The sequence below is a fragment of the Solea senegalensis genome, linkage group LG15, assembly GCF_019176455.1.
Source record: "Solea senegalensis isolate Sse05_10M linkage group LG15, IFAPA_SoseM_1, whole genome shotgun sequence".
Taxonomy (NCBI): Eukaryota; Metazoa; Chordata; class Actinopteri; order Pleuronectiformes; family Soleidae; genus Solea; species Solea senegalensis.
The window spans coordinates 7,996,245-8,022,919 of record NC_058035.1 but is presented as its reverse complement, the minus strand read 5'-3'; the positions used below and the strand labels follow the sequence as shown (position 1 = coordinate 8,022,919).

General features: G+C 37.3%; 1 protein-coding gene across 1 annotated transcript in view; it reads left to right on the top strand.

Moving 5' to 3' along the window:
* Positions 1-7,367: 7,367 nt before the first annotated feature.
* Positions 7,368-26,675, top strand: part of lmbrd1 (LMBR1 domain containing 1) — a 43,601-nt gene continuing 24,293 nt past the window's right edge. Inside the window, exons 1-6 of the mRNA XM_044045921.1 lie at positions 7,368-7,443; positions 9,219-9,395; positions 10,212-10,275; positions 19,974-20,071; positions 22,011-22,078; positions 23,241-23,329. Of these exons, the coding sequence (XP_043901856.1) occupies positions 7,378-7,443; positions 9,219-9,395; positions 10,212-10,275; positions 19,974-20,071; positions 22,011-22,078; positions 23,241-23,329 (562 nt within the window). The 5' untranslated portion in view covers positions 7,368-7,377. The remainder of the gene's footprint in view (positions 7,444-9,218; positions 9,396-10,211; positions 10,276-19,973; positions 20,072-22,010; positions 22,079-23,240; positions 23,330-26,675) is intronic.

Here is a 26,675-nt window from a genome sequence, read left to right as displayed (position 1 = left end):
CATGTTTCTGTCCTTATTGTTCAAGACTTCTGCACACATACAAATCTATCTATCTGAAAAATAATACCAAAAAAAGACATCTTTCCAGCGGTAGTCTTCATTTCTGATGCACATTCAACACTAGCCGATTTCTGTATTTGTTCCTCGTCAGTCCCTGAATATGTATCACATCCAGTGTTCTTGGGTTATCATGGAGCCCACTGCACTCCTCTTCTTTCACTTGCAAAAGTGTGACCAACGATGGCTTGATATCGAGGTTGTGCACGGTAAAAAGGGCAAGATCTCAGAGACTGACACCTCTCAATTAGATTATTAGGCGTAAAAATGAATTCATTTGGGTTTAAACTGACACATGAAGAAGGAAATCTCAACCATCAAGATATTTCTAAATGGCCCAGTGCCACCAGTAATATTAGGGTGAATGACTCAATAAAGATAGCACAAAGGGGGCTTAGTGAATGCCATGGCATGTCAAGATAATACATATGCAGATATGTATTACAGCATAAATCACATGCTACGAAAATTAAAATGAGTTGAAATGTAATTACTTTACCGTTTCAACACTTTTGTATTCTACACGTTAAAGCAGATTTTCCCGAGATTACAGATTTACTGCATCATCCAAAGTTATGTGCTACTGAAGGTCACCAAATACATAAAAGCATGTGTTGGCATACAGCAGGTGACAAGTGCATCTCACCAATTACTACTCCAAGGTAAATGTTTCCGGCAAACTGGAATGGCATCTTATAAAGTCCAAGGTCCCCAACGCTGGCAGGTGGCTTTAAAATATCCTTGAGATTGCTGTAGAATGAATTAAAGTGGGAACATTACTGAGAAATAAAATCCACTTGTACTGCACAAATCAAAATATTAAAGTTTTTTCCAAGAACTATTAAAAAAAACCAAAACATTTTAGCACTATTATGTGCACATACACTGGCAATATATTGGTCTGAGCAGGTATAGCAAAGCTTTCATTTTTAAGAATGAAATTACATACATTTTGATCATAATGCCACATAAGTGGATTGGGTCAATGGGCCTTAAAGCTCTTATTCTATTCAAGTGAATGGGAAAGTGGCCTCCAACTGTTTCTATCTTTCCTGTATTCTTTCAAAGTTTGTTACATTTTCCTCTACTCCTGTACTATTCATGTTGTTAAAGGCCAGTAAGGTCACAGGTCTCTGGGCAAGAACATACAGGAGTCTAACCTGTACCTGTAAAGAGGGGTCAAAGTTCATAACTTGTGAGCTTGAGGGACAGTGTTCAGCTCATGAAATCATTTGAATTCCATAATACTCATGCTGTCAAGTTTTCAGGTGCAGGTCTTTGGAGGAAAAAACTATAATTAAATGATGTTTTCCTGGCTGAGGCTTAATTAGAAATGAAAAACGTTAGGTAAAGCTAAAATAGGTAAATAAGAATTCGCAAGCCTTGCCCTCACTTTGACTTTTAACATTATTTTGTGTACAATGCAGGCAACATCAACTTATTCAAAAGTCAGAAAAATAACAAAACTAAGCCTAAAAGCTGCATTTCCTAAAGGAATCTCTCATGATAGATGCATGCCTCTATTCCGTGCAGAATTTCAGGGATATTGACGTTTGAAATATCATTTTCATGGGTTTTTGACTTTAATAGACAGTTCACACTTCACAGAGAAAAGTCAGACAACAAGGGAGAGACGGGAGATGCAGCAAGTAACAGATGGTCATGCTGATTTTGACCCCAAGGCATTACATGCTTGGCACCCTCCTGACATGACTGCCAAAATATTCCAGAACATAGTGTCAGAAATGGCTATTTTAGAGATGTTATTCACCTATCAAGTTCTATGTTTTCATCAATCTTAAGAGTATGAAAGCAAACACAGTTGGTGGCTACAATGGATATTTGCAAAAAAAAAAAAAAACATTCCTCAATACACCGGTCAAGCCGAAGCAAATGTTCACTTCATTTTTTCAACAGTGGCAAAACAACAGATGCAACACAAAAGTAAAGCTTCTCCGATTGCTCGCTCTCATGTGTTTTGTTACAGGTAACACTATGTGACTCACCACTGTTACATGTTTCTGGGTGCACTGTGCAACTGACACATAATCTATGTGATGCCACACCATACATAGGTCAGTGCTCTGGTAACACAGGGATGTTTTCTTCTCCCTCTCTAGGGGTCGCCAAAGCGGATGATCCGTATATTCAATTTGGCAGATATTCCTGACAGAAGGTCAGGAAGGTCAGGAAGGTCATCCAGCCCAAGGAATACACCAGAAGTGACCTCCTGTGGCTGGGGTCTGTGTGAAGTGTCCAATTAACAATGAGCAATGGGAATTGGGTATCTTGCTCAAGGGCATCCCAGCCCTTGGCCTGGCAGGGACTAAAACTGGCAACCTTACGGTCACAAGCCAAGTTTCCTTTCCGCTTGGCTATGGGCTGGGCTGGGACAGGCCAATGTCCTCACTAAATGTAATGCCGCTCTGCAGCAGAAGGTGATTGGTATAAGTTGCTGTCCTGCTCACATCAATCATTACACAGCCAGGACAGCTCTGAAAATGCTCTGCTCAAAAACATTTCAACCTCCAGTCCTAGAAAGAATACAGAAAATGTATTAAGTGTGCGTCACCCAAATCCTTTTTGATTTCAAGTTTCTTGAAGGCCTTCACTGCTGTGCTATAAACCAGTGAAGTTATAAGGTAAAACTGACTGTAGGATTCAAATAGCGTGTTACTATCTCCCATAAATCAAAGAACATCAGTGGTTGTTCTTCCATGGGAAATGACAGTTAATAGAATAAAGCTTTAATCACAATACCTTCATACGTACTACACTTTTTGTCGACTGCACCTTTACTCTCTTTATTTATCTTTTTACCTGTAATGTGCTGGACTGTGATCAGCACATAGCATCTTTTGAGTACAATATTCTGTGTGACTTTGTTAAGTTAATGTTGTATATTCTTTGTTAGATTACCCTGTGGCTACACTGTATATATAAAATAGAAGCACAAACATTTTGAGATGCCTCTTATTTTTAAGTATAAGCTATATATATATATATATATATATATATATATATATATATATATATATATATATATATATATATATATATATATACTGCACCATATATATATATATATATATATATACATATATAAGTACAGTATGTTGATCTGATTGCGCCCATTGATAGGACAACACAATTACTGTTGATGCTGTAGCTGCAGGACAAAGCAGAGACTCAACTCCCCAAGTTACAATGTGTCCTGTAATCTGCTTATGATTGATTTTCTTTCAGATATTTTTTTTGACTGACAATTAAAACAATATGTTCATCAAGGCGCAACACAAACCATCAGGTATTGAGGCATCATTTAAATCATATTAAGAGCCATTTATAGCCCTTTTTCCAACACATTTGAATCAATATGCACATACATTGGGAGCAGCGTGGAGAGGCTTATTTTCTTCAAATTTAACAACACAAACATCAATTTACTGTTGAATTACTATATTACGTTTCCCCCACTAGAGTAGTTCTAAATTGTATCTTCTTTGTCACTTGGCTGCTCCCAAATTGGAGTCATGACAGCAAATGTTTTGCCTCCGTTTAACCCTATCCTCTATAGCTTTGTTCATCACACATCACAGCCTCTGTCATGTCCTCACTCGGCATGTCTATGTACCTTCTCTCCAGATTTCCTCATTTACTCATGCCTGACAGGCCCATCCTCAACACCCTGCTGTCTCCCTCAGATTATTACCAAAACGTTCCCCATGTGCCATCTCTCTGATGTGTTCATCCCTGATCCTGTCCTCCACTCCTTTCACAAACCTCATCATCTTCAGTTCCCGTTACCACCAACTTTGTCCACCACCAGCACTGTCTCCAACCTGAGAGACCTGTCTCCAATAGCTGATCTCACTACTGTCTTGTATTATATGACTCTCATTCTTGCTGTGGTTTTAGTGTCACAAAGTACTCCTAATTGGTAGGACTGGCACCCCATTGACCATAGGCCCCTCGTCATTTGCTGTGTGTCTTCCCCATTCTCTCCTCACTTTCATGCTATGCGGCCCTGTACAATACAGGCAAAATACCCCAAAAAATAATGTAAGAAAAAACCCTAACAAATGACTTCTGAGACCCTTCTGCATCTGCTCCACTCTCTTCATAACCTCACTATTCCAGCCCCCTGTATTTCTGCCCAGTTGACCCCACACTTGACCTCATTAACTTTTGTCACCTCTTCTTCCTGCATCTGCACTACCACGTCATCTCCATTCTAAAATTTCTTATCTTTCCTATCCACATTGTTAAATCGCCATTGATTTTATGCCGGATGCCCTTCCTGATGCATCCCTCTCCATTTATGCTGGCTTGGGACATGCACTGAGAGTCAATATATGCAACCCCAGTGGCTGGATTACTGTAAGTGCACTACATCTCATAATGAATATGTACTATACAACAAATACACCACCCCGCTTTGGGCATTTGTGTACTTGCATGTGTGAGTGTGTTTTTGCAGGTGCACTGTATTTGCACTAGATATGTACCAACGCAACCTCAAGCAAAAGCTATTGTTTAGCCTTGAATACGAACATAATCTTCTTCACCACACCGGTCAAGTCATCACTGTTTAATGGATTATGAGGCAAAGCACCTGTCCTTCTTACAGGATCGTTTACTAAATCAACATATGGCAAAGCACAAGGCAAAGACAGCACACTGTTGTGTGTTACTAATCTGTATGCAGACATAACCCGCCATTGATGTGTCTTTTCATGTGCCCATAAAAAATCACAAAAGCCATTAAGAAGCCTCATTCATCATTTGTGAGAGCTCACCTGGGCATGAAAACACCCAGTATCTTGACAAAATAAAAAAGAGTCATACAACAATGTGTCAATTTGGCCGACAGCTACAGTTTTATAGGGCTTTTTCTCCTTCTTTTTTTTAAACACTGACCCATCTACAGTATAGGGCTTGAAAAAAAATGACTTGGTGGAAATGTTCTCTTGTTAGTGCAGGGAGTAGTCACAAGTAATTAAAAAAAGTTTGACGTTTCTGTAACAATAAAATCTTCCCTTGATACTCGACACTGAAATACACTGCTCTATGTTCGCAGGATGTATTGTATCGATTAGGCTATATTTGCACATTTGGTCTTTTTAATTTGTGCATTTCAATCACCTGCCTTTTCAGCAAACTGGCCCTGTTTTAATTTGAACTGTGTAACCGATTCTTTATCAGGGCACATTGTCAGACTGCATGATAAAGGTTTTTGCAGTTTTGAAAGGTTGCATCAATAAATCAGACCTACCACCTTTGTGCAACTGAATACTGGGTTAACAAGTAATTAAATCAGTCAAAGTAAAATGTTTGAAAACCATCAGTCAAATCAATTTTGAGATTTTCAGGTATTTTTCTTCCATATCATGTTTTTGGCAAAAAGAATGATCTAAAGTAGCCAAAGTGATGGATTCCTATGACATTTTACAATATAATTCTTGAAATGCTTGTTTTTTCCAAAATGATTTTTGACAGAAAGTCTTTGTTCCAGATTATCAATAAACATTATTCAGTCCACAACAGAGGCAACGAAACAAGCACTGGAAGAAAACTAACCAGTCAAGATCAAAAGAATTAAAAGGTGGGGGACAACAAGACAAAGACAAAAACAATTATACAGTAATAGGGAAAAAACAAGGACAGGAATTTAAGCAGAGAAAGGACAGAGTAAGGACAAATTATAATGCAAAAAGGAAGCAATACAAGACAAAACAACCAAAATACAAATGCAAAGCTGTATCAAAACAACTGTATACAAAATCAAAAAAAGATTAATCTTAATCCTTCACAGGAGCAGATCATGATGGATTTCACTAAAATCTCATTTAAAAAAAATGGCAAAATAGTTTTGTGCAGTATGTTCTAATTTGTAAACAACTATGAACAAGAATATTGATGTTCAGATTTTTGTTCAAAAGTTTTATGCAAATGTATTCATGTTTAGTTAAATAATGCATAAGTTGCATCAGGAAACATAATATTTCCACAAAGCCTATAATACCAAGCATATTTGTGTTGACATCACTGGGGAATCAATGGGGACGTTTGTAAGTTAGCTTTTCAATCTATTCACACATTGCACATTTTCTTTAAATCAGTGGCCTAAATTAACTTTAGCAGCAGGACTTGGTTACTGATGTTAGAGAGTGGAAAAATCCAAATCAGTAGGGAGTGAAAAATGTTCCTCATTTCAGTAAATAACAAATTTACACCCAAACAAGAGAAGTTCAATATTAATTTTCAAAAACCTTGTCTTCATGCCTGGTCTTGCTAAATAAATACTCAAAAAAATGATTTGGGGTTTTTCCTTATGGTAATATAGTAACTCCTTGACTGAAATACTGTATATCTGACTTCTTTGACATAGTGCACTTAGAACTGGGAGAAGAATGAAAAGACAGCCAATGCTTGGACACACCAGGGTCTGTGTGTGAGATGACTTTGATAAGAAGTGTGGGAACTGGTGGGCGTGACTGGCATATGAGTGGAATCTCACTATGATCAAAAATCCCTCAAGCTTACAGTCTTATGGAATCTGGCTGTTTGCAGGCTGTTTTGCAGTTATAGGTGCACAGCCTCTGCCCTAATTTACAGTGACCCACATCTAGCTTTTCACCAAATGTAAAGCCTAGTGAACTGCATGTCTTGTACCTGAGTTTAATGAAGTTCAAGCCTTTTATTAACATCACTATAGCTCTATACTTTGTTAATTAATGTGTGACACAAATCATACTGTATGCATTAAAAACAGGAAAACAAACATAGACAGTGACAGTATAAGTCACAATGGTAGAAATATCACCTTTGGTCCAGACAACCACATATCCCAAATCACTGTTACCACTGTTATGGATTCTTGACATCTTTTAGCAGGAAAAACATGTGTTACTGACTGATGTTCATTTCATGTAGGAAAATAAGGGAAGCTAAATGGAACCCAGCCAACGTTAATTTGATTATTTACACCAGCGGTTTTCCTACTGTGGGCCATCCAAATGGCTGACGTGAACTGGGCACAACTAATAGCAACGAATTAGCTTAAAAGTTTTTTAATACCTTTTCCTTCTCTGCTGGCATTCGTCTTCTGGTGCTGCTCATCCAGACGAATGGGTAAAATAAATGTGACCAGTAAAGCTGTTAAATTACACAGTTCATTAAAACTGCTGTTATCACCAACACACATCGAAATTGAACATATGAACAGACCCTTTCCGTGGAGACGTCACGGTCGCTGCTCACCAACCGCCGTGATGACGTCAACAGAAACACGTGGGTTTGTTATTGAAGGAAGTAAAGATGGCGATTCAGTCGTTGCTCTCCGAGTCTGCTCTCGGCTGGTCTATTTTCACCTTTATACTTGTGGTAAGCCAGTGTTAGCTTGCCTGTTCGCTTTGTTGAGTAAAACAGTGTGAGACAATTTTTCTGAGATGTGTTAGCGGCCAGAGTGGAGGCTTTATTAACGTGTAACCGACCGCGACACGGCTGTGCTGGATTAACGTCAATGTTAGCTTTGATTAGCTAACATTAGCCGTGTCACACGCACATCCTGTTGTTTTGCATGATCCACTCACTGTGGTGTTTATTATATTGTACACTACGTACTATTAGCAGCAGTATATAATACAACGGTGTCGAAAAATAGGATTTTTAACCCATTTTTGTCTTGTAAGCAGCGTATGTTTATGTATTGAAACTAGCTTTCAATACGACGTACGTAAACGCCCCGTACACTTGTCTTTCTGCATGAATAATAGATTGCTTTTGAGTCACATGATATGGCGTTTTTAATCACCGATGCTGTAACCAGTATTACATGTCATTTCCCCTGAATCGTCCCATGCGAAGACGAAGACCTCAGCTGTACTTAAATAGTTTGTAATCTGCTGAACTTGTTTGTGTGCACGTGATACCTACTTTACATCTGTCCATCCCGAGAGAGCGATTACTCCTCTCGGGTCTTTCTGAGGTTTCTCCCATATTCCCCCCTTTCAAGGGTTTCTGGAGTTTTTCAAGGAGTTTTTTGTGAGGGTCGAAGGACCGAGGGTGTCACTTGGTGCAGGCAAATTGTGTTTGTGATGTTGGGTTATATAAATAAAATTTACTTGACTAAGTAGTCATCTGCAACCCAACTCATCAACTCAGCTACTTGGTGACATATCTAAATAAGTTAGAACCTCGGCAAGAATTCAATAACAATGTGTATTGATACAACACATATATTCATAAATTTGAACATTGACCTCTGGTTTATGAAATGTTTCTCTGTTGAATTATGTGCTTGTTGCTTTCTGTTCACAAAAACCTAACATAATCACAGCTGGATGGAATCTCTGGCTATAGTAAAAACATGACTTTAATTGTATGACAATCATTGCGATTCTTACTGCTATTGTTTGATTTAAAACATGATAATTTGTTGGCCATATTATCTAGTCAGAGCCCGTTCAGGAGGGTGCGTAGATGACAGTACATCGCTATGCTCGCCCTACTTTGTATCTCTCCAATCTCTTATTTGAATGCAAAACAAGCAGCCAGAGGCTTAAGGCCATGGGCCTTTAATTGATCCTGTCATTTAATGGCAGCCCTTGATCTGACTAGTTTTAGCAGTGTCCTCTCTTCCTCCTGCTTGTGTGTCTGGAATATGACCTTGTCATTTAAAATCAAGTTTGTTGCCCATCCATAACAATGGAAATGCCTTTAATTATTTTTTTGTCTTTTTCATTTTAAACTTCACCATGATACACACACACATACAGTATGTTTATAAAAAGCTGGTACTGTCATTAAATAATTTCAGTAATTGTAATCTGGCTAGTGGCTACTTATTCAAAAGTTATCTGGTGTGTTATCTTCCGTCTCTGTTCAAACTGAGCCTAAAGAGTAAAAGGAGATATGAGTATGATGTAATCAGATCAGTTGAGTCATAGCACCTGGGGTCTGGCTATTTTCAGTGTCTAATTACCTACTTGTCGTGTTAATGCTTATGTCTGAGTGTTTCATTTTATAAGTACAGTACCTCACATAGCACTGATCATGTCACCAAGGTAGACTCTTTGAAATGTATTAAATCAGATTGAATCATATTAATTTCTGTACACATGTTGTATTCATTTTTGCCTACTTTTCCTCCCGTTTAGGCAATCCTGGTTTTCTGTTGGGTCTACATTCGGAAATTTCAAAGTCGTCAGGAAAGTGAAGTTGTTTCAACTATCACAGCAATATGTGCGCTGGCCATTGCTTTGATAACGTCCGCTCTTCTGCCAGTAGATATATTCCTTGTCTCATTCATGAAGTATCCCAATGGCACGTATAAGGTCAGTATCAGTTCTGTGAGAACTCATAAGAGCCGGAGGCAGCCTTTTTTATGTTCAAAATATATGTATGTATATATATATATATATATATATATATATATATATATATATATATATATATATATATAAATATACATATATATATAAAAGGCTTGTATCTTTGTAATTTTGCTACATTGAGTAGACATTGTTTTTGTCTAAACACAGAAAGCTGATTTTTATTTTTTGCTACATCATTGCATTTGCTTCTATCTATTTGTAGGTTCAGCAAAGTGTGTAATAATGCCCTCATTTGAGCAGCTGTTAATTTTTGCTTTGTCTGCCTTCATTGCCTCTGGATATTTTTTGTTGAATGTGTCATTTTGTTGTGGTGTCATCACAAGTCATCACCATCTCACCTTCCTTACTTAAAAAACAAACAAAAACTCTCTGCGATTCTATTGTATAAGAAATAAAATCACGTAAGAAGCATACAAACAAATGGTGGCTTTCTGTTCACATGTATGGACATTACTTATTTGTTGAATTAGAGAATGCTTACAATAAACAGTAGAACAACAAAACAGACTGAGACAAAGGTCTGACAATCTGTTTATTTCTACCTCTTTAGGATCTTGAATTCAGTGTTAATGTATGTAAGATAAACTGAAGCAATGGTACTGATATACGTAGTATCTAGTAATACACCACCAGCAATGAAGGAGGCTCTTTGTTGCCTTTAAGTTAAGACCCATTTGTTTTAATGTGCTTTTGTTTAATTGATAGTTGTAATTGCAATTAATTGTTACTTTGAACTTTTTTCTTGGTAACATCCAGGAGTGGGCAGCAAACAATGAGACAAGAGACCAAATTGAAGACACTGTGCTGTATGGATATTACAGTAAGTTGATGCTTTTAATACATAGTTGTACATTAACTTTGCAATATTATGTATTATAATATTATGCAATATTATTATTGTTTTGTGAACAATGGTTGTCAGTAGGATATGTCATTTTCCAGTGACATAAACTCAATACCCTCATTCAGTGTCAGTCCACCAGCCATAGTCAACCATAACTGTTACTTATATTGTGGAGACTTGCTTTCAAAATTTTAGACTCGGAGGTCTGTACAGTAATTCACTGATTCTTGAGTGTGTTTCTTCTTGTAAATAAAAGTTTTGACTATTAAATGGCAATATAAGCAAAGCATTGGATAAGTTTATGCCCATAATAATGAGTCAGATTCACCATACTGGACAGTGATTAGCATATTATTCAATGTCTATACTATATTTTTTGTTTACCATATGGCTTTGCAGTTACTTTTTTTTGTAAAGAATGATTTTAATTGATGATTTTCCTAACATATATTTGTATAATCCAATGCAAGTTAATGACATTGGATGATTTGTCAAATTAATTATTGATTCACATGTTTCATTTTCATATGTTGTTGCGTGTGACTGGTTACAGACACTCCCTCCTTCATAAAAAAACAAAGGCAGTCAGTACAGGATAGGATAAGCCACTAGGTAGAGAAAGTTCACAGTCATATTTACAAGTCATTATTACCTACAGCTTTCACTTCATTTCATTTGCAGTTTGTTAACATTTTGGGGGGGTTAATGACAAAGGGACTGTGTGAAGAGATTGTGGTAGTTAATTTAAAGCTCAGGCCTTGCTCTGTAGGTGGTGTGTGGCACCATCGACCCTTATCAGCATTGACAGGAGCCCTGCCAATGGCTTTAGTGCCGATTCAGCGCTTTAAATTGGCTGACAGCTGTGGTGGCGTGTCCTGGGCTTTAAGGACTCTTAAGTGTAACAGGGTGTGGTAACCTGTGCTTACCTGGTGCTGAGGCAGAATGTTTCCTGAAACTGCTTTGCATAACATTTTTTTATTTGCTTTGTTTAAGAGGAGTCAATCAATTTATTTGACATATTGTGATTAGTATTCACTAGTGAGGTCATGTTTATTTAACTACCCCTAATAGTTTTGCATTAGGCCTATATCGTGTTTACTGGTTTCGGAAGTTAAGTGGATGATGTATTGTCTTAGCTCAGACTGACTTCAACCTGACCAAACTCTGTTAAGTCAGAATGAGTGAAACCACTTCCTGTGTAAGTGCACTTGGCATAAGAGAGATCATCCATGATTTGTGTCGCTGTCATGCTGCTTTACTGCCTCAGCCTGCATCCATGTTGTGTGAAAAAATGCAAAGAATGAAGACTATGCTGCATGAAAGAGTGATTCGTGGCACAATGAAAGAAAAGAGCTTAATGTGAAACATTTCTTTATCATTATACACTATGTATAGTGTGCCTTCATATCACACAGTCCTAACAGGGAAAAAAATAAAAGAAGGATGTAACAAAATACAAAAAAAAGGTTTCCATAAAAAATTACTTTTTATACTTTCAAAAGTGCTCAAACCTTCACCAGGCCTTCACATATTTCATTAGCTGTAATTGTCACATTTAGTTTGCTCTCAATATAATTATAATATTTCACTGGAAGTGACATTTTGTGTTTCGCTTGTGGCAAAATTCAGCATCATTAGTGCATTTGCGGAGCATTCAATCAGACATTTTAGATTTATCCTCCCCGATACTCTTCTGCCTGATGGAGGAAGAGCAGGTCCAGTCCCCATAGATAAATCCATTTTTTGTGTGGTTGCAACAGTATCTAGGCTATTTGGCTGATACATTTTCAACTCAGGGCTATTAGTGCCTGTGAACTAAAAAATAAACTAAATAAATAGCTAAATTAAATTAAAGGATGACATAAGTTTGTTGTCTTTGACGGTAGCAAATTCAGTCATGCCAGAGACACTAGATCACACATTTTCTAACAGATGCTGGCTTAAAATGCCTGTCAGCAACACTGTTATGTACCGTCTGTTCCCAAAATGCCAAATGCAAGGAAGGCAAGCTGTCTCTTTGCCCAGACAGCCCAATCAAAGAAACCATTTCACTGGTTTAATGATCAGAGAACTGGCTTTCACAGTACATGAACATGCTCATGAATCTAGCATTTGGGGTGCCACAGTATATTGTCCTCTTGACACACAAATATGATTTCATACACAAGATTGATTTTCCGTGTTATCTATCTTTGTATTTGGTGTCCTCTTAAATTGAAACTTAAAAAAAAAGAATAATTCAATAGGTAGACTTGAATGCTGGACTGTGTCCCATTAGTAATTTAAATCATTTAATGGTCTAAATGCCTTGGAACCATGTTCATGGTGCTGCAGTTACACTTAGGAAATCTGTTACAGATTAAAGGAAATTCTCTTATTGTATGTCTAGTAATTAGCTTAGTAAGTATATTTCAAGTCACAGTCTCATTAATTTTATGAGAGTGTGCCGAAGTTGCCACACCTAATACAGCATTACATTTTGTGGGATCCATATACTTTGCTCTTTGCTTCAATTTTATACTGTATGTGAAGTAAGAGTTATAATCCAAAGTTTGTTCATGCTATTTACAGAAAAATATATTTTCTTATATGTATTTCCTTAGCTGTAGATGTACCATGAGTGGAGCAAACTCTTAGTATACATCTCAGATAGAGAGAGGTGTTGGAGAAGCTTGAAAGAGTTCACAGGTCTGGGACTGCGTGGAGCCAAATGATGACATGGCAAATTGTTTTGCCTGTAACCTTGTGTGCCTCTTTAAACAAAACAGATCTGGCTTTAAATAGTGTTTCTTAGAGCATGTTTTTGGAAATATGTTAAAGAATGAAGCCTCTTGAATGTTTTTAAATGCATCCCATTCTTAGAGGTACCAAATACAGACACATTATTTATTTTTGACAAATTGATTAGTTCATTGAAGCTGTTGCACCAGTAACTGCAGTTACAGTATATTTTGTGAGATGCTATCACTGGTGTTTTTGGCTACTAAGAGTTAAATACTTTGATTGCATAGTATTTATTAGATAGAGCTCTACAAGGCAATTTAAGTATGTCAATGTCCTTAAACTAATATATTAAAAATGATAGCTTTACAAATATGATTTGTGACGTGTAGTTCATTTTACTACCATGTCATTGTTGTGTGCAAGTAGAAATTGAAAGACTCTTTCCTATCTATTTCAAGGAACATCACTTTATTATTTGCCAGTAGATGGAGACCAAGCTCCATGAGTGGTAATGTGCACAGATGCCTTAAAAATCTAACTTACCTTTTAATGCAGATTTTTTTTTAAAGCCATATTTGACAGCACTGCCCATTTGTCTCTCCACAAATGGAATAATTATAGGGCTGACAGAGATTTCCTGTTTTCTCTCGTGGAGCAGGTTCTTTCTCCAAGCTTGATTGATATGTAGTCAGTGCTGAATACAGTTAATAAGCATGTGCATGTCCAGTGATTTTTTTTTTCTTTTTAAATCTCAGCATTATTTGCTTTGATGTAATTCAGTGGCCTTACATGGATGTGATTTGGTAAATATCTGTCATTTGCTTGTTCAGAAATATGTCTCTGTGTTCAATCAAACCTATGGTTGACAGTGTGAACATGTCTGCAGCAGTTTCAAATCCACTTTTCTGCTCTGTAATTAACCAGTGGCACTTCATGTGCACAGTGTTGTCATAGTGGGGGAATTATGGTGGGATAATTGCAATGTAGCGTTCATTATAACATTAAGGGATTTGTGAATCCACAATTACATGAAATCACTTAGAATGGATGAGGTTATGATTGTCTTAGGTTATTTGTACCCTTTTGTTCATCCACTGCACATGCTCAAGGGACCTTTGATTAAGAAGAGTATTTTCTCCTTAAATTGTTATGGAATACACTAATAGAAACATCATAAGTAGGACAAGTCAAAACATTTCAGCTATGTCATATCTAAGACTGATAACAGCATACATATGAGGATTGTTTTGTGCAGTAGGACTTGCCAGTCAGAGGAAAACATCAAACTACTTCACAGGGTAAATAATGCAAAAGTTGAATTAAATCTGTCACAGTATGTGAAATGGTACGTATTGTCTCTCGACTATGAATCCTGGAGTTGTCGACACATTTTACAGTGTAATATCAAATAAAATGAACCTTCAACTTGACAAAGTAGATTTGTGTCTTTGAGTCAAACACCCACTTCCCTTTAGAGCCCAAATAGCTTTTTGTGTCTTTGATGAACCCTATATTTGAAAGCCTTGCCTTTCCATCTCCAGCCTCAGTCCATTTATACACTTCCTTGGACTGCTCAGTGCTTCAAAGCAGTGGTGCATGAGACCCTTAAGCAACATGGCAAAATACCCCTGGGCCTTTTAAATAAATAATTGCTTTCTCTCTGCCTTTTTGATGCCATTTGTAGAAGAGAAACATGGGAGGATGCAACCCTCTTGTAAATACAGTGCAAGTACACTTTTTGTCTGTGATTCTGCTTATCCACCTGCATAAGATGACTTTCTTATTTGAAAAGTAGTGCTTCTTTTTAAAGCATTCAGAAAGTAAGGACATGTTCCAGATGTATTTCAGAGGGATACATTCGTTTAGCATGGCTTTTATTAAGGAGAATGTACTAAAGCATACAAAAGTTGCTTTTCTTGTCTGCACAAAAATTGCAACCTGTAGCTCTTTACTTATACTTTGTCAGATATCAGATATTTAGACATTTGGACTATTGACGAAACCTAAGGACTACAGTTGCTGCTCAGTGATGTGAGCCCATCACATTAAAACAATGTGGAAAAATAAAATTAGCGACATGTTTAATAAGAATATCTGAAATTTGATTATTAAAAAAGTTTGAGAAATGTTTACAATTGAAAATGAAACCAAGGTAAATAACTATTTGGCATTTATCTGTAATACAATTAAATGTTTTTAGTGGTAGACAAGTACACTGTATACAGTAGGAGGAAATAAGACAGGTACTTATAAACAACAATGCCACTCAGCAGGCAATAGGTAACAAGCATAGGAAATTGCATATATAGCAGCAGATGGAAGGTTAAGGGGCATTTTTCTGACCCCTTGAATGATTGAATATTCAATAGTCTGTTAATCCTCAACAGTAAACTGTGGAAACGCACGTCTTTTATCATTATTATTATTATTATTATTATTATTCATAGTTTAAATTTGAAACATTATACCCTTTGTGTTACACAATGGGGCTCATTCATTCATTCATCCATCTTCTACCGCTGTATCCTCCATATAAGGGTAGCGGTGGACGCTGGTGCAAATCCTAGTTGACATAGGTCTTGAACCCAGGTCTTCTTGGTGCAAAGGCAAGAGTGCTAACCACTACACCAACCATGTGGCCTCTCAGTGAGGCTCTTGCTTGAAAAAGCTACTCATGTCATACCGCTATTAAGTCAGTTTCAGCAGTGTTTGATGCTTCTGAAAAGTTATGGTTCACAAGCAGTAGCATAAGCGATTAATCTAACAGTTAATCATTAACATCTCTACTGTTGGCCTACCTCAAATTCTTTTATCCAATTGTTTTCTACACATTACTAGCAATGCTGTTACTGGTGATGTCATTGTTGTTTTTGGCAAGTGTTCATTGTGAGGGTCTCAAGAACCTCTCAGCCATAACACATAACAGGTGCCACTGCTCGTCCCTATTTCCCCAGACATTCACCTGCCAAGTTTGATGTCCAGTGGATGACTGGTTGTATTTGTCTGTCTAGGAATCTTGTTGACATATAATTTGCTAAAATTGTTTCTCCATGCTGAATGTCGCCCTTGCTAAGAATGGAATGTTTTTGAATTGAACGTGTCCATATTATTAAATAAGAATTGGTTAAGCGAAGCAAACGGCTTGATAGACTGAAATACTCAGTAACCAAAACAAGCCATACATATTTTTTAACCTGTAAAGAGAGGCTTAACCTTTCATTATTTCTTTTTTCCAAGTTTCTCTGCCTTATGTTTTGCCAAACACCTGTTTACGGTCACACTGAGCAGAAACAGAGCAACATGGGCATCTAATCGGAGTACTTCATGCTGTCAAATTTAAGTCTCATATTCACTGGTGTTTTATCCCTAGTTTGGCCCCTCCAGAGTGGTGCCTCCCTTGATGTTTACAGGAAATGAGAGTGCAAGCTCGTAGTGTCATACCTTTCAGCAAGTGTCTGTGCAGACAGATATTTTCATCAGTCTCTGGAGTACTCTGTCAGTGTCTCTATGACAAATCTCCCCTGGCATTTAAGTTTTTACATAATATGTAATACATTCTTCCTGTCTGCAAGGGACAAGAGTCCAGGTGCTAATGCCCCTGTGGAGTGCCACATTGAGGTGAGGACAAGGGACCAATGTTGCTCATTAAGCCATATATGGATCTTGAGGGAAATGGTTACTACTGCTCTGAATGATAATTGACAATCATTGTGAATTGCCACAGTTAATTGTTAAAGCCGTAGTGTGGAACTTTTCAGCTCCACATGGCTCTCTCTTTCTGTTAATATAGCTAATATAGTATATATATATGTGTATATATATATATATATATATATATATATATATATATATATATATATATATATAATATTTTTTTTTGGTTTCATGTAGCGACAATTCCTTGCTACTCAGAGTGATGCATTTTATGTCAGGTGAGGTGGAAGAAGCGAGACAGTGTCATACTGCAGCACTAAGAATGAAAATACCATGAAGCTTTCTAGAAGAGAATTCTACTGCAGAAAATACACCTGGACATTCAGCAGGGACTTCATTGTCCCATTTTATTCACAATCACGATTTTGGCTTCTCGTGAACACAGTATGTGTTATTGAAAATGTGTGCTCGAGTCGAGTGCTTCCTGAGCAGTTCCGTGACACGTGCCTGCATGTGCCAATCACAGATGCCCCTGTTACCTTCACCACACATCTCCAATTAAGTTGTGTTAATACAGCTGTATACGTAATTTACAAAAGTACAGGGGTGATATAGGTTCAGCACTGGAGCATTAAAATATGAAGTCAACTTTATTATGTTGTTTTGTCACATACACCAGTCCCGTCAAAATAGATTTCACATATTTTTTATTTTTTTTTGCTTATCCCATGAGCAAATTTTGAGAATACATTTTAAACAGTTTAACCACAAGTGTTCAAAGAGGCCATTTCATTATCTAGTCCTACCAGTGAGCTCAACTTTTACCCATGGTCAGGCAGTCTTCCCAATAGAAGATGTATTCAGAGAGTAATGGATGATATGTGGTAATGCAGCGTGACCTATTCTCTCAGTATGTTAATATTCATGGTGTTATGATTAATTTTACCTTTTGCTTTAAACCACAACTATATTCCGAAGGCTGCATACTGTCCGTGGCTTGTATTTATTGGCTCCTGGCATCATCCTAAACTTAGTTTGTCTGGCGGTAAATGAATGTAAATGGATACCTTAGTGGAGCAATGAGCATGTGTTTATTGAAAATAATGCCCTGTCACAATCACAGCTGGCAAAAAAGCAGCCACTATAAGTGTGAAATTCATTTGTTAGCAGCCGAGAGAGAGCATTTTGTGAAATACAGTCCCTTTCACAGGGGCCATGTTTTTATTTGCTTAAGGCCATGCATTCTGGACTAATAGAGCACAGTTGTTTTCCACATTAACATTAAAGCTTAAGTGTGTAGATTTAATGGATATCTGAACAAAGTTTTCAGTTACATTTGTTCCTGTACACGATTTGTTTTTATTCTAAACAGTTATTTCTATAGTTGTATGGTTTGCTTAGGATCAGTGTGTATTTTCTAATGTGTTGGCTTGATTGAATCTTTTTGTTTTTGTCTTAACAGATTAATCAAATTCATTAGTGAAATTGATGTGGCCACAGAAAAGCTGTTTGATTTCCTGCATTTTCTCCTACATTGCAAAGTGACTTGTGCTAACAATTCAAATGATCACCTGACAAAGGTATTGCGCTATGGCTATGTTGTTGAGCACGACATGCTGTTTTTGAGTTATTTTGGGGTCGTCTGGGTTGTCGTCTCCAACATACGTTTGTTGAAGAAAGAAAGGCCCCGAGCTTAAAATAGCATCAATCTATTCAGGTGTTTTTGCCTCACCCCCACACTCTATGAATTCCTAATGCATTTATTGTTGGTCCATCGTCAGAAAAAGGTCCCTGCACAAGAAGAAACAAACACCCAAACAAAAAGGCGCTGACAGAATAGCAAATTCTTTTACTGAGGTGTATTGCATCCAGTTCATACATACAGCCACCAGCTTTGAATTAAATAGTTTTTCGATGCAGATATTTTTTTCCTATTGTAAGAGGAACATTTAAAAGCAACTGGATGCGTCAATGTCATATGAATAATGTGTTAAAATGCAAAAGCCCTTCTAATTGCATCAGGTGTTGTATGCTCTGCATGACAATCTAATGATGGGATGAAGCACTCAAACACAACCACTTGTATTGTTTACTGGCTTTTACACATACAGTAGCAGTCATAATAGAGAATGCACCTGTGTACAGGTGGCTGGTCATTATATGATGTTTAATTGGTAACAGTTTTAGGGTTCTTTTTGGACACAGGTTTTGTGAGGCACAATAAAGTTAGCAAAAGTATTCATTCTGTCACAAATGAAAGGAAGACATTCAGACATGGCTGTCTGGTTCATATTAAACCAGCCTTGTTTTAGCTTAACTTCTTTTACTGCTTTTTAACAAGCAGAAGACTCAGTGGGAGTAGAATTGGAATGAAGACATTCGATCATCTACTTAACAAAACCACTGCTTCATTTCCACACTATGTGATGGTATGTGAAAGAAGCAATAAGAAATGTAAAAACATTTAAGAAAAAGTGTTTTGGTTGATTAACATCAATGTTAACTAACTAATAAACCCATTTAATTGTCCTTTTCCATTTGGTATTTTTGCCATCTGGAGATGCTGTTGCTGAAATCCTTGTAAATGTTTGGGAACATGTGTGGTTCAATAATTACAGGATATATGGTCCTCTGTTTGCACCCCTTCATACACTTCTCCTCTTGTACTTTGAAGGCAAACATGTTTTGTTTTTTTTAATCCCAAGCAATACCACAAAATAAATACATTTTCTTCCTCTAACATAGTTATAGACATATACAAAGACCTGCATCTGCTACCTTGCTTAGTCTAATTCAATAATTTCAATTAATTTAGCTCTGCATTGACCTCTCCTGCATTTCATTGTTAAAAACATGTCATAGCCATACCTACAGTACCTGTTTCTACATCTGAAGCTCCCCCTCAGGCATTCTCAGGAATAATTCATTTTAAAAGTTGCTTTATTTTATTTATACAAATCTGCACACTATAAACTACAATTATTTGTGAGAATTTGTAAGGAATTGTCATTTTACCCGAGACATTTTTATACTATGAGCCTATGATTGAAACGGACAATGATTGAGAATATGTTTTTCCCATAAATGAATAATTTGACTGAAAAGGGGAAGTGTATTATTTTATGCCAGTGTTAAGGATAAATAATGAATATTCTTCACAGAAGTGCATCTTACAGTAATATCAAATTTGCATGTGCTTAATGATCACAGACTGCTTAAGCATACAGGAAGTGGCTTGACCATTTCTTGGTTACAATTCTTCTAATTCAATTTTCCCTTTTTTTTAATCCGTACAGCACTTTACTCCATCATACTGTTCTGTGTCTTCCTCTGGATCCCCTTTGTTTATTTCTACTATGAAGAACGGGATGATGACAACGTGAACAAATGCTCGGTAAGAATGCATTTTTCTTTGACATGAAGCATTGCAGCTTGCTTAGAGGGGGTGCTAAGAAATTCAAATTTTATTCAGGTGATTCATTGCAGCTGACCAATATGCTAATGCGAAAAATGTCCTGAAGTGATTTCAGTTGAACGCCTCAGCAAACCTAAGGAAAATGAATCTGTTTACTTGCAAGTGTCACATTTTACATGACAAACAATGAAAGCAAATTTTTAGGCTTTTCAGTTTTAATTTTTGAGCTCCATTGTGGACTCTTTGGAGCTTCATTACTCCCTATTTAATTTGGATTTTATAATTACAACACATGACCTATAGTTTTATAGAGAAAATAAGAAACACCAAACACTTGTACCCTTTGTATATTTAAATTATACACATTTAAAATGGAGATGTAACTGTCACTAAGTTTAATGCCTCCTGTCCGTTTCACTGTATTGGTTTTGTTTTTGAGTTATGGTACATGTACTAACTGTTCAAGGAGTAAATTACTCATTTGAAGTAACAGCTGGCTCATCTGTCAAGCCCTGCTTCTGGCCTGTCCTCAGAGTCACTATTTAGCGGCTGTGAGATATCATGTATATTATTGAGCACTTGTTGCTGTTGATCTGCACAAGTTTAACTAACAAAGTGAACTGTATATAGTATGATCACAATAATGTTTATGAATATTTTTATGGCAGGAAATGGAATGTATGAAACCACTGATTTCCATTTAAGGCCTTATATTGGCACCCAAAAACAAAAGAAGTCCTTTTTATTGACAGATGTACTAGACACCAGCTGTCTATGTGCCTTTTCTCTCATCCATGTGTCAGTTTTGATATGACAGAGACACTTTCTGTCACAGACAGGGGGGTCTTTTGTATTGTAATTTTAAAAGCACCTTCAAAAAACACTGAGAGTGACATTTTATCTCTTCCAGGTCAAAGTAGATCCACACTAACTCTATAAAGATATCACTCAGTAAAAGAGAGGTGGGCAAGATATATCTTCTGAGATCATATTGTGATCGTTGGTTTAAAGATTATACAAATTGACATTATCGAGTATTAATTTATTTGACATTTACATGACTTTGCACAAAAACAAAGAAACACACTGAAACTCCACACAATCCCTGAAGGCGTGTAGCAGAAGCCCTCCTTGCTTCAACAATGATCACATGCTGTCTGCAACAAAGGTTAGCCGCACGTCGCTGTGCTAATATGGAGAAAACGTGAAGAACCAGCCCTTGCAAATAGGTTTTTGAATAGTTTTATTATTTGCTCTTGCTTATATGTCAGACAATTTACCTTTCAGCAGAGCATATGAATGTTTACCCAGACACTGTCCTACACTGTAGTTCAATTATGCATTTTTGTATTTTTACTTAAATGCTAAATGTTAAAGAAAATGGTGCCTATTGATATGATCTGTAAGCAACAATTAATAGCTTAAACTATCCATCCATCCATTTTCTACCACTATATCCTCCACAGGAGGGTCACGGGGGCTGCTGACATAGGGCGATAGGCGGGGTACACCCTGGACAGTTGGCCAGTCCATCGCAGGGCCACACATTGAGACAAACAACCATTCAACCTCACTCTCACACCTATGGTCAATTTAGAGTGTCCGATTTACCTAATCATCATATTGCGTGTTTTTGGACTGTGGGAGAAAGCTGGAAAACCTGGAGAAAACCCCCCCCCACACACACACACACACACACAGGGAGAACATGCAAACTCCATGCAGAAAGGCCCTTGTTCCTACTGGGTTAGAGTTATTATCACTATCGCCAAAATCCAAAAAATATCCAGAATATATTATCTTTTGCCCATATTGCTCAACTTTACACAGTGCATAACTCCGTTCACTCTGCCACAATGAATAATAATGTTCCAATTGATTGCCATGAATGACCAGTTTGATCCCCTCTTTATTACAGCAAGTGAAAAATGCTCTCAAGTATACAGTTGGATTTGTCTTCGTCTGCGTCGTTCTTCTTTTAATTGGGTAAGTTTGAGACATGGAAACTGGGAAGCCTCAGCTTCACTACATATTATAATATGTTTTGTCAGTTAATAAGCATAGGACCACTTCAAACTTGTAGTACCAATTGTCTGCACATGCAAAGCCATTCAAGGAAGAAGATTTCAACTGATTTCAACAGATTCTCATCCATGTCACATTTCACTTTTATATTGACTGTGTTCAGTAGCAACATAATGGATTTCCTTTGTCGCCGTGAAAACAACATAGTTGGAGTTCAACCTCTACAACTATACAATGTATTGTGCTCCCTCAACCATTAAATGGTGAACTGAAGGACAGCTCACCTGGTTTGGCAATGACTATACATGGCTATACTTTCTTAAAGTTTAAAAGTTAGGACCTCTTATAGACGGAAGCAATTTACTCCCTCTTTTACCTCATGAACTGGGGCGATTGGTGCTTTTTGTTCTGGCAGTTGTTACTTTGGTCTTTTGATTTTCAATGACATGATAGCTTTTATCCTGGACTGCTTCTCTGACACCAAAAAACATAATGGCTGTGTTTAGTGACTGACATTCAGACTATGCTGTCACCAGGCTTTTGGGGGTTTTTTTTGTCTCTTACCAGACAATGTGTATGTTAAACATCTCTTGTTCTGTGACTGCTGCAGGGTTTTTATCTATCCCAATTCAACTCAATGTTGTTTAAGCCTGGATATAGTCTTCCAGCAAGCTGTGCTCCCTCACAAAATAATTTACAAAATGTCCGTTCTCTAAATTTAAACAGCGCTTTTGTCGGTTGAGACTTGATTTTAGGGTAGAATTAGATTATCTAATCCTAAAAGTTGGGTTAGGCATTCAATTTTGACAGTCTCAAGATGGTGAAATACATAGGTCCCATCATTAGAAAGTTAGAAAGCAGCTTGTCTGTACTTCTCTGGTTTTCCTATCATGCTGAATAAGAAAATGTTGAATGCTGAAAATGTTTATGCATCATGATTTTTCCCCCTTTATTTACCTTTACCTGTGGAGTCTGTGTGAGGGACACAAAGCACATACACCAGTTACCTAAGGTGTTAATACTGACAATTCATAACCTTTTGTCCTGGTGCTGTAACATAACAGTCAGAACATAATGCATTTTATTTACTTCTTCTGAATTATTCTTGTTTTATTGCTTTCAGAGCTTTTGTTCCACTACAAGCTCCACCAAACCAGAATTCCACCCAGTGGGTGAAAGTACAGTACCTTTTTGAGGAACTGGGAAGTAAACGTAAGTATAGCCTCTTAAAAAACATCTTCTGACTTATTTGTATTGTTATACGATGACCTGCCAGTTATTTTCATTTTCAGACTCATTCCACTAATTCAGATTCATTCCAGCTTTTTCCATAATTGTTTTTTTCCATTTTCCTCTTTAAGCTTCAAATGTTATTTCCTCTCTCAGTGCATATGTAATTGTTTGCTGATGGTTCCCACCTGCATGTGAAACAGAAAAACACAAATTGGCTGAAGATAGCACAAATTGAATTAACAATACAGAAGAGCTGTGAAACCTTTTGACACATCCTTGCAATTGTTTGAACTTGAAAGTTTTGACATGATAATTGCCTCTGTTATGGACTCCTAACAGTTCTCTGGCCTTTTGTGATCTGAGTATCAAAGAGGAAGTTGGACCATCTGCCTCTTTTCACAATAGTGGACCCCTACATGCTCTCCTTAGCCTTCCTCCCTTGGCACGGGAGGAAACTGCTCAGCTGCTAAGGAGGAAATGTTAGGATCATCTCTTTTCTAATCCCCGTCTCTTCTCTCTCCAGATGGGAGGTTAATTGCATAAAGGAAAGGCGCTTTTGCTACATAACCCTGCTAACTGCTTTGCAGTGACTCTTCATTAAGACCACTACATCTTTAATGGGTCCATCATTACATTTGTTTCAGCTTGTGCAGTGCCCGTTAAAAATGTGCCTGCCAGTAAGTTCTGATTGCTTGGCTCATGTTAATCCAGCTTGTCGTATTTGTGAGAGTGTCGTTCAAGCTACTTCACACAAATTCCACATTAGAGAAACATACTGGTTGTAGATAGGAAGCCCTTACTAGGGCTGGCAGAGTGAAAAAACATCCTGTGTGAATGGTTTATAGTCCATGCCCTCTGATTTGTCAAATGTCTCCTCGGACTTGGTTTGTGAATGAAAAACACAGTAAATGCAACATCACGCAGTGTAAGGGGTGGAACATTCAGTGCGCCACACTGAACAGCATACAAGTCACCCTGAAATTGTGTGTGAATCACTTGGATGAAAAGCACAGTAAATACAATTTCCAGATTCCTCCATTTATAATTCAGTGTTCCAAAGATTCCTGAATGCACTCCAGATCAGTCGCTGTTTATTTGGCACTTCAAGACCTTTTTTTTTCCTTCATATGTTTGACCCACCGTCAACGCCTCAGTTCAAGACTTCTAACATTTAACTTTTTATGGCAAGCATATACATTTTTCATTTAAAGTTTCTTGAGGTGACAGCTTGGGTACAGAGCCATCGTCAAAGGTCTGTGTTTTTTCCGAGTTCTAAAATAGTTTGTGTGCAAATGAGGGATATAAATTTTTATTTTTAGGCTTTAGTTGACATTTTCATGGTTAGTGAAATGATGCTGTCGATCTCATTTCGATTGATGCTTTGACATTTTATGCACAAAACTCCCTAAATACAAACTATTGTGCAACCCAATGTCTTGAATTATATTTCTTTTCTCAACTACGAGAAGAACAACCGTTATGGGCGAACCTGTCCAATTTTGCTGTACAATACATACAGTGTAACAAACCACAGCATACGTAGGCGCCATAGAATGTTGTATTGTTGTAAGGGCACGGTATGGTTGTGCAATATACAATTTTCTATCCCCTGAACATGCCAGTATAGCTTCTCCTTTCTTGCTTTTGATGGTCCTGTCATTACAGAGAAATAGGGTATTGGGGCTAAGGGAGCTCTTTTGATAAACTCCTCTCTGTGCATGTCTCATACATGCACACAAGCCTGAAGGGCTGTATGCAGGATGAGGTAAAAACTACCCCATTCCATTGCTGAATCAAAGCTTTACAGATGTGGATGCACCACCAATAATAGACAACATTCCTTCTGTTTAATCTCCAGAAAATGTGCTCAAGAAACCAAGAAGAGTGGCAGAAAACATCTATCCTTTGCTTTGTTACAGTTCATGAACAGAGTGTTCTCCATGCAGAACATGGAGCTATTGTCTATTTTACCAAGCTCACCACTAAACAAAGGCAGCATAATCGTAACACAACACTCAGGAATAGCCAACATGTATTCATATGTTAATTTCCAGCCCTGCTGTCAGACTTCAAAGTTTCTCTTTTGCATACAGCACATTTAGAAAATGTATATAATTCATCTCCATTCACTACCCCTCTGTCCTTCTGTATGGGACATTTTCTACAAAAAGTGATAAATAAACAACAAAAAAATAATACATACTCTGAATACTGATGTAATCAAATGCCACTGTGGGGAAGCACGTATGAGAGCTGCGCTGACAGGTGGGCCGGGCACCATGAAGTTGCTGCTGAGAGGATGTGGGATATCTATAAAGGGACAACTGTGCAGCTTTTACGTAGAACCCTATGACAGGTGGGATCTTGACAGGGGAGAGAGGCAATCAGTCTCTTTATCAATTCCTGTCTTCGAACTCCAGCTCTGACAGCTGGTGTGACACCTACTGTTGCCCTTGCATGATGGGTGGTCCCCTTTCTACTACCATCAGAGGTGACGCATATCAACTCATACATGGACTAAAATATCCAGCTGTTTAAACACTGATTGAGATCAGTATGACAGTGGGGGGAAAAAAATGGTGGTGACCAGATGTGTCTCCAGAGAAAGACTTTGCTACAGAATGCGTTGTCCTTGTCCTTGTGAATAACATTCTTATCAATTACCTCCCATTGAATAAATACAGTGCTCTGTCCCTTCAAGCACATTAGCACAGAGGCTCATGTTTACTGACAGCTGGTCAACACCTTTAACAATTACCTTAAATTAATGCAATTTAAGGTTTTGAATTTGTTTCTTTATTGTTTCACATTTTTCACAATCAATCCTATGGCTTCATAATTATATAATGAGACGTTCATTATATAAAGCCATTGTAATATATGTTCTGTTTTATATGATTTCATGATTTCTGCCACGATTTAAAATTGCCATTTGAGCAATTTTACAGATATGATTTATTAAAATAATCATTGGAATTAAAGCCCCAGATATTAACATACCCGGACTAGTCTTGATGATCCCAAATAGATCATATAATTCTGATACTCTCCAAAAACAAATGTGCATACCTTCCCTACCTGCTAAATTGTTTCAATGATTTCAAAATCTATTACCTGTTTGTTCTGCAGAGTTTATTTGTTAACATTTGTGGTCTTCAATATCCCGCTAGAAAACCCCCAATAGCATTATTATAACACCTATCGTGTCAGACTTATTGCAATCCGCTCCTTTAGGACTCTCCCACAATATTTATTTTCCAAGACAATGTTGCAATGCTCAGTTACTCCATTTAATTCAAAGACTCCTCTGGATTATTTTACAAAT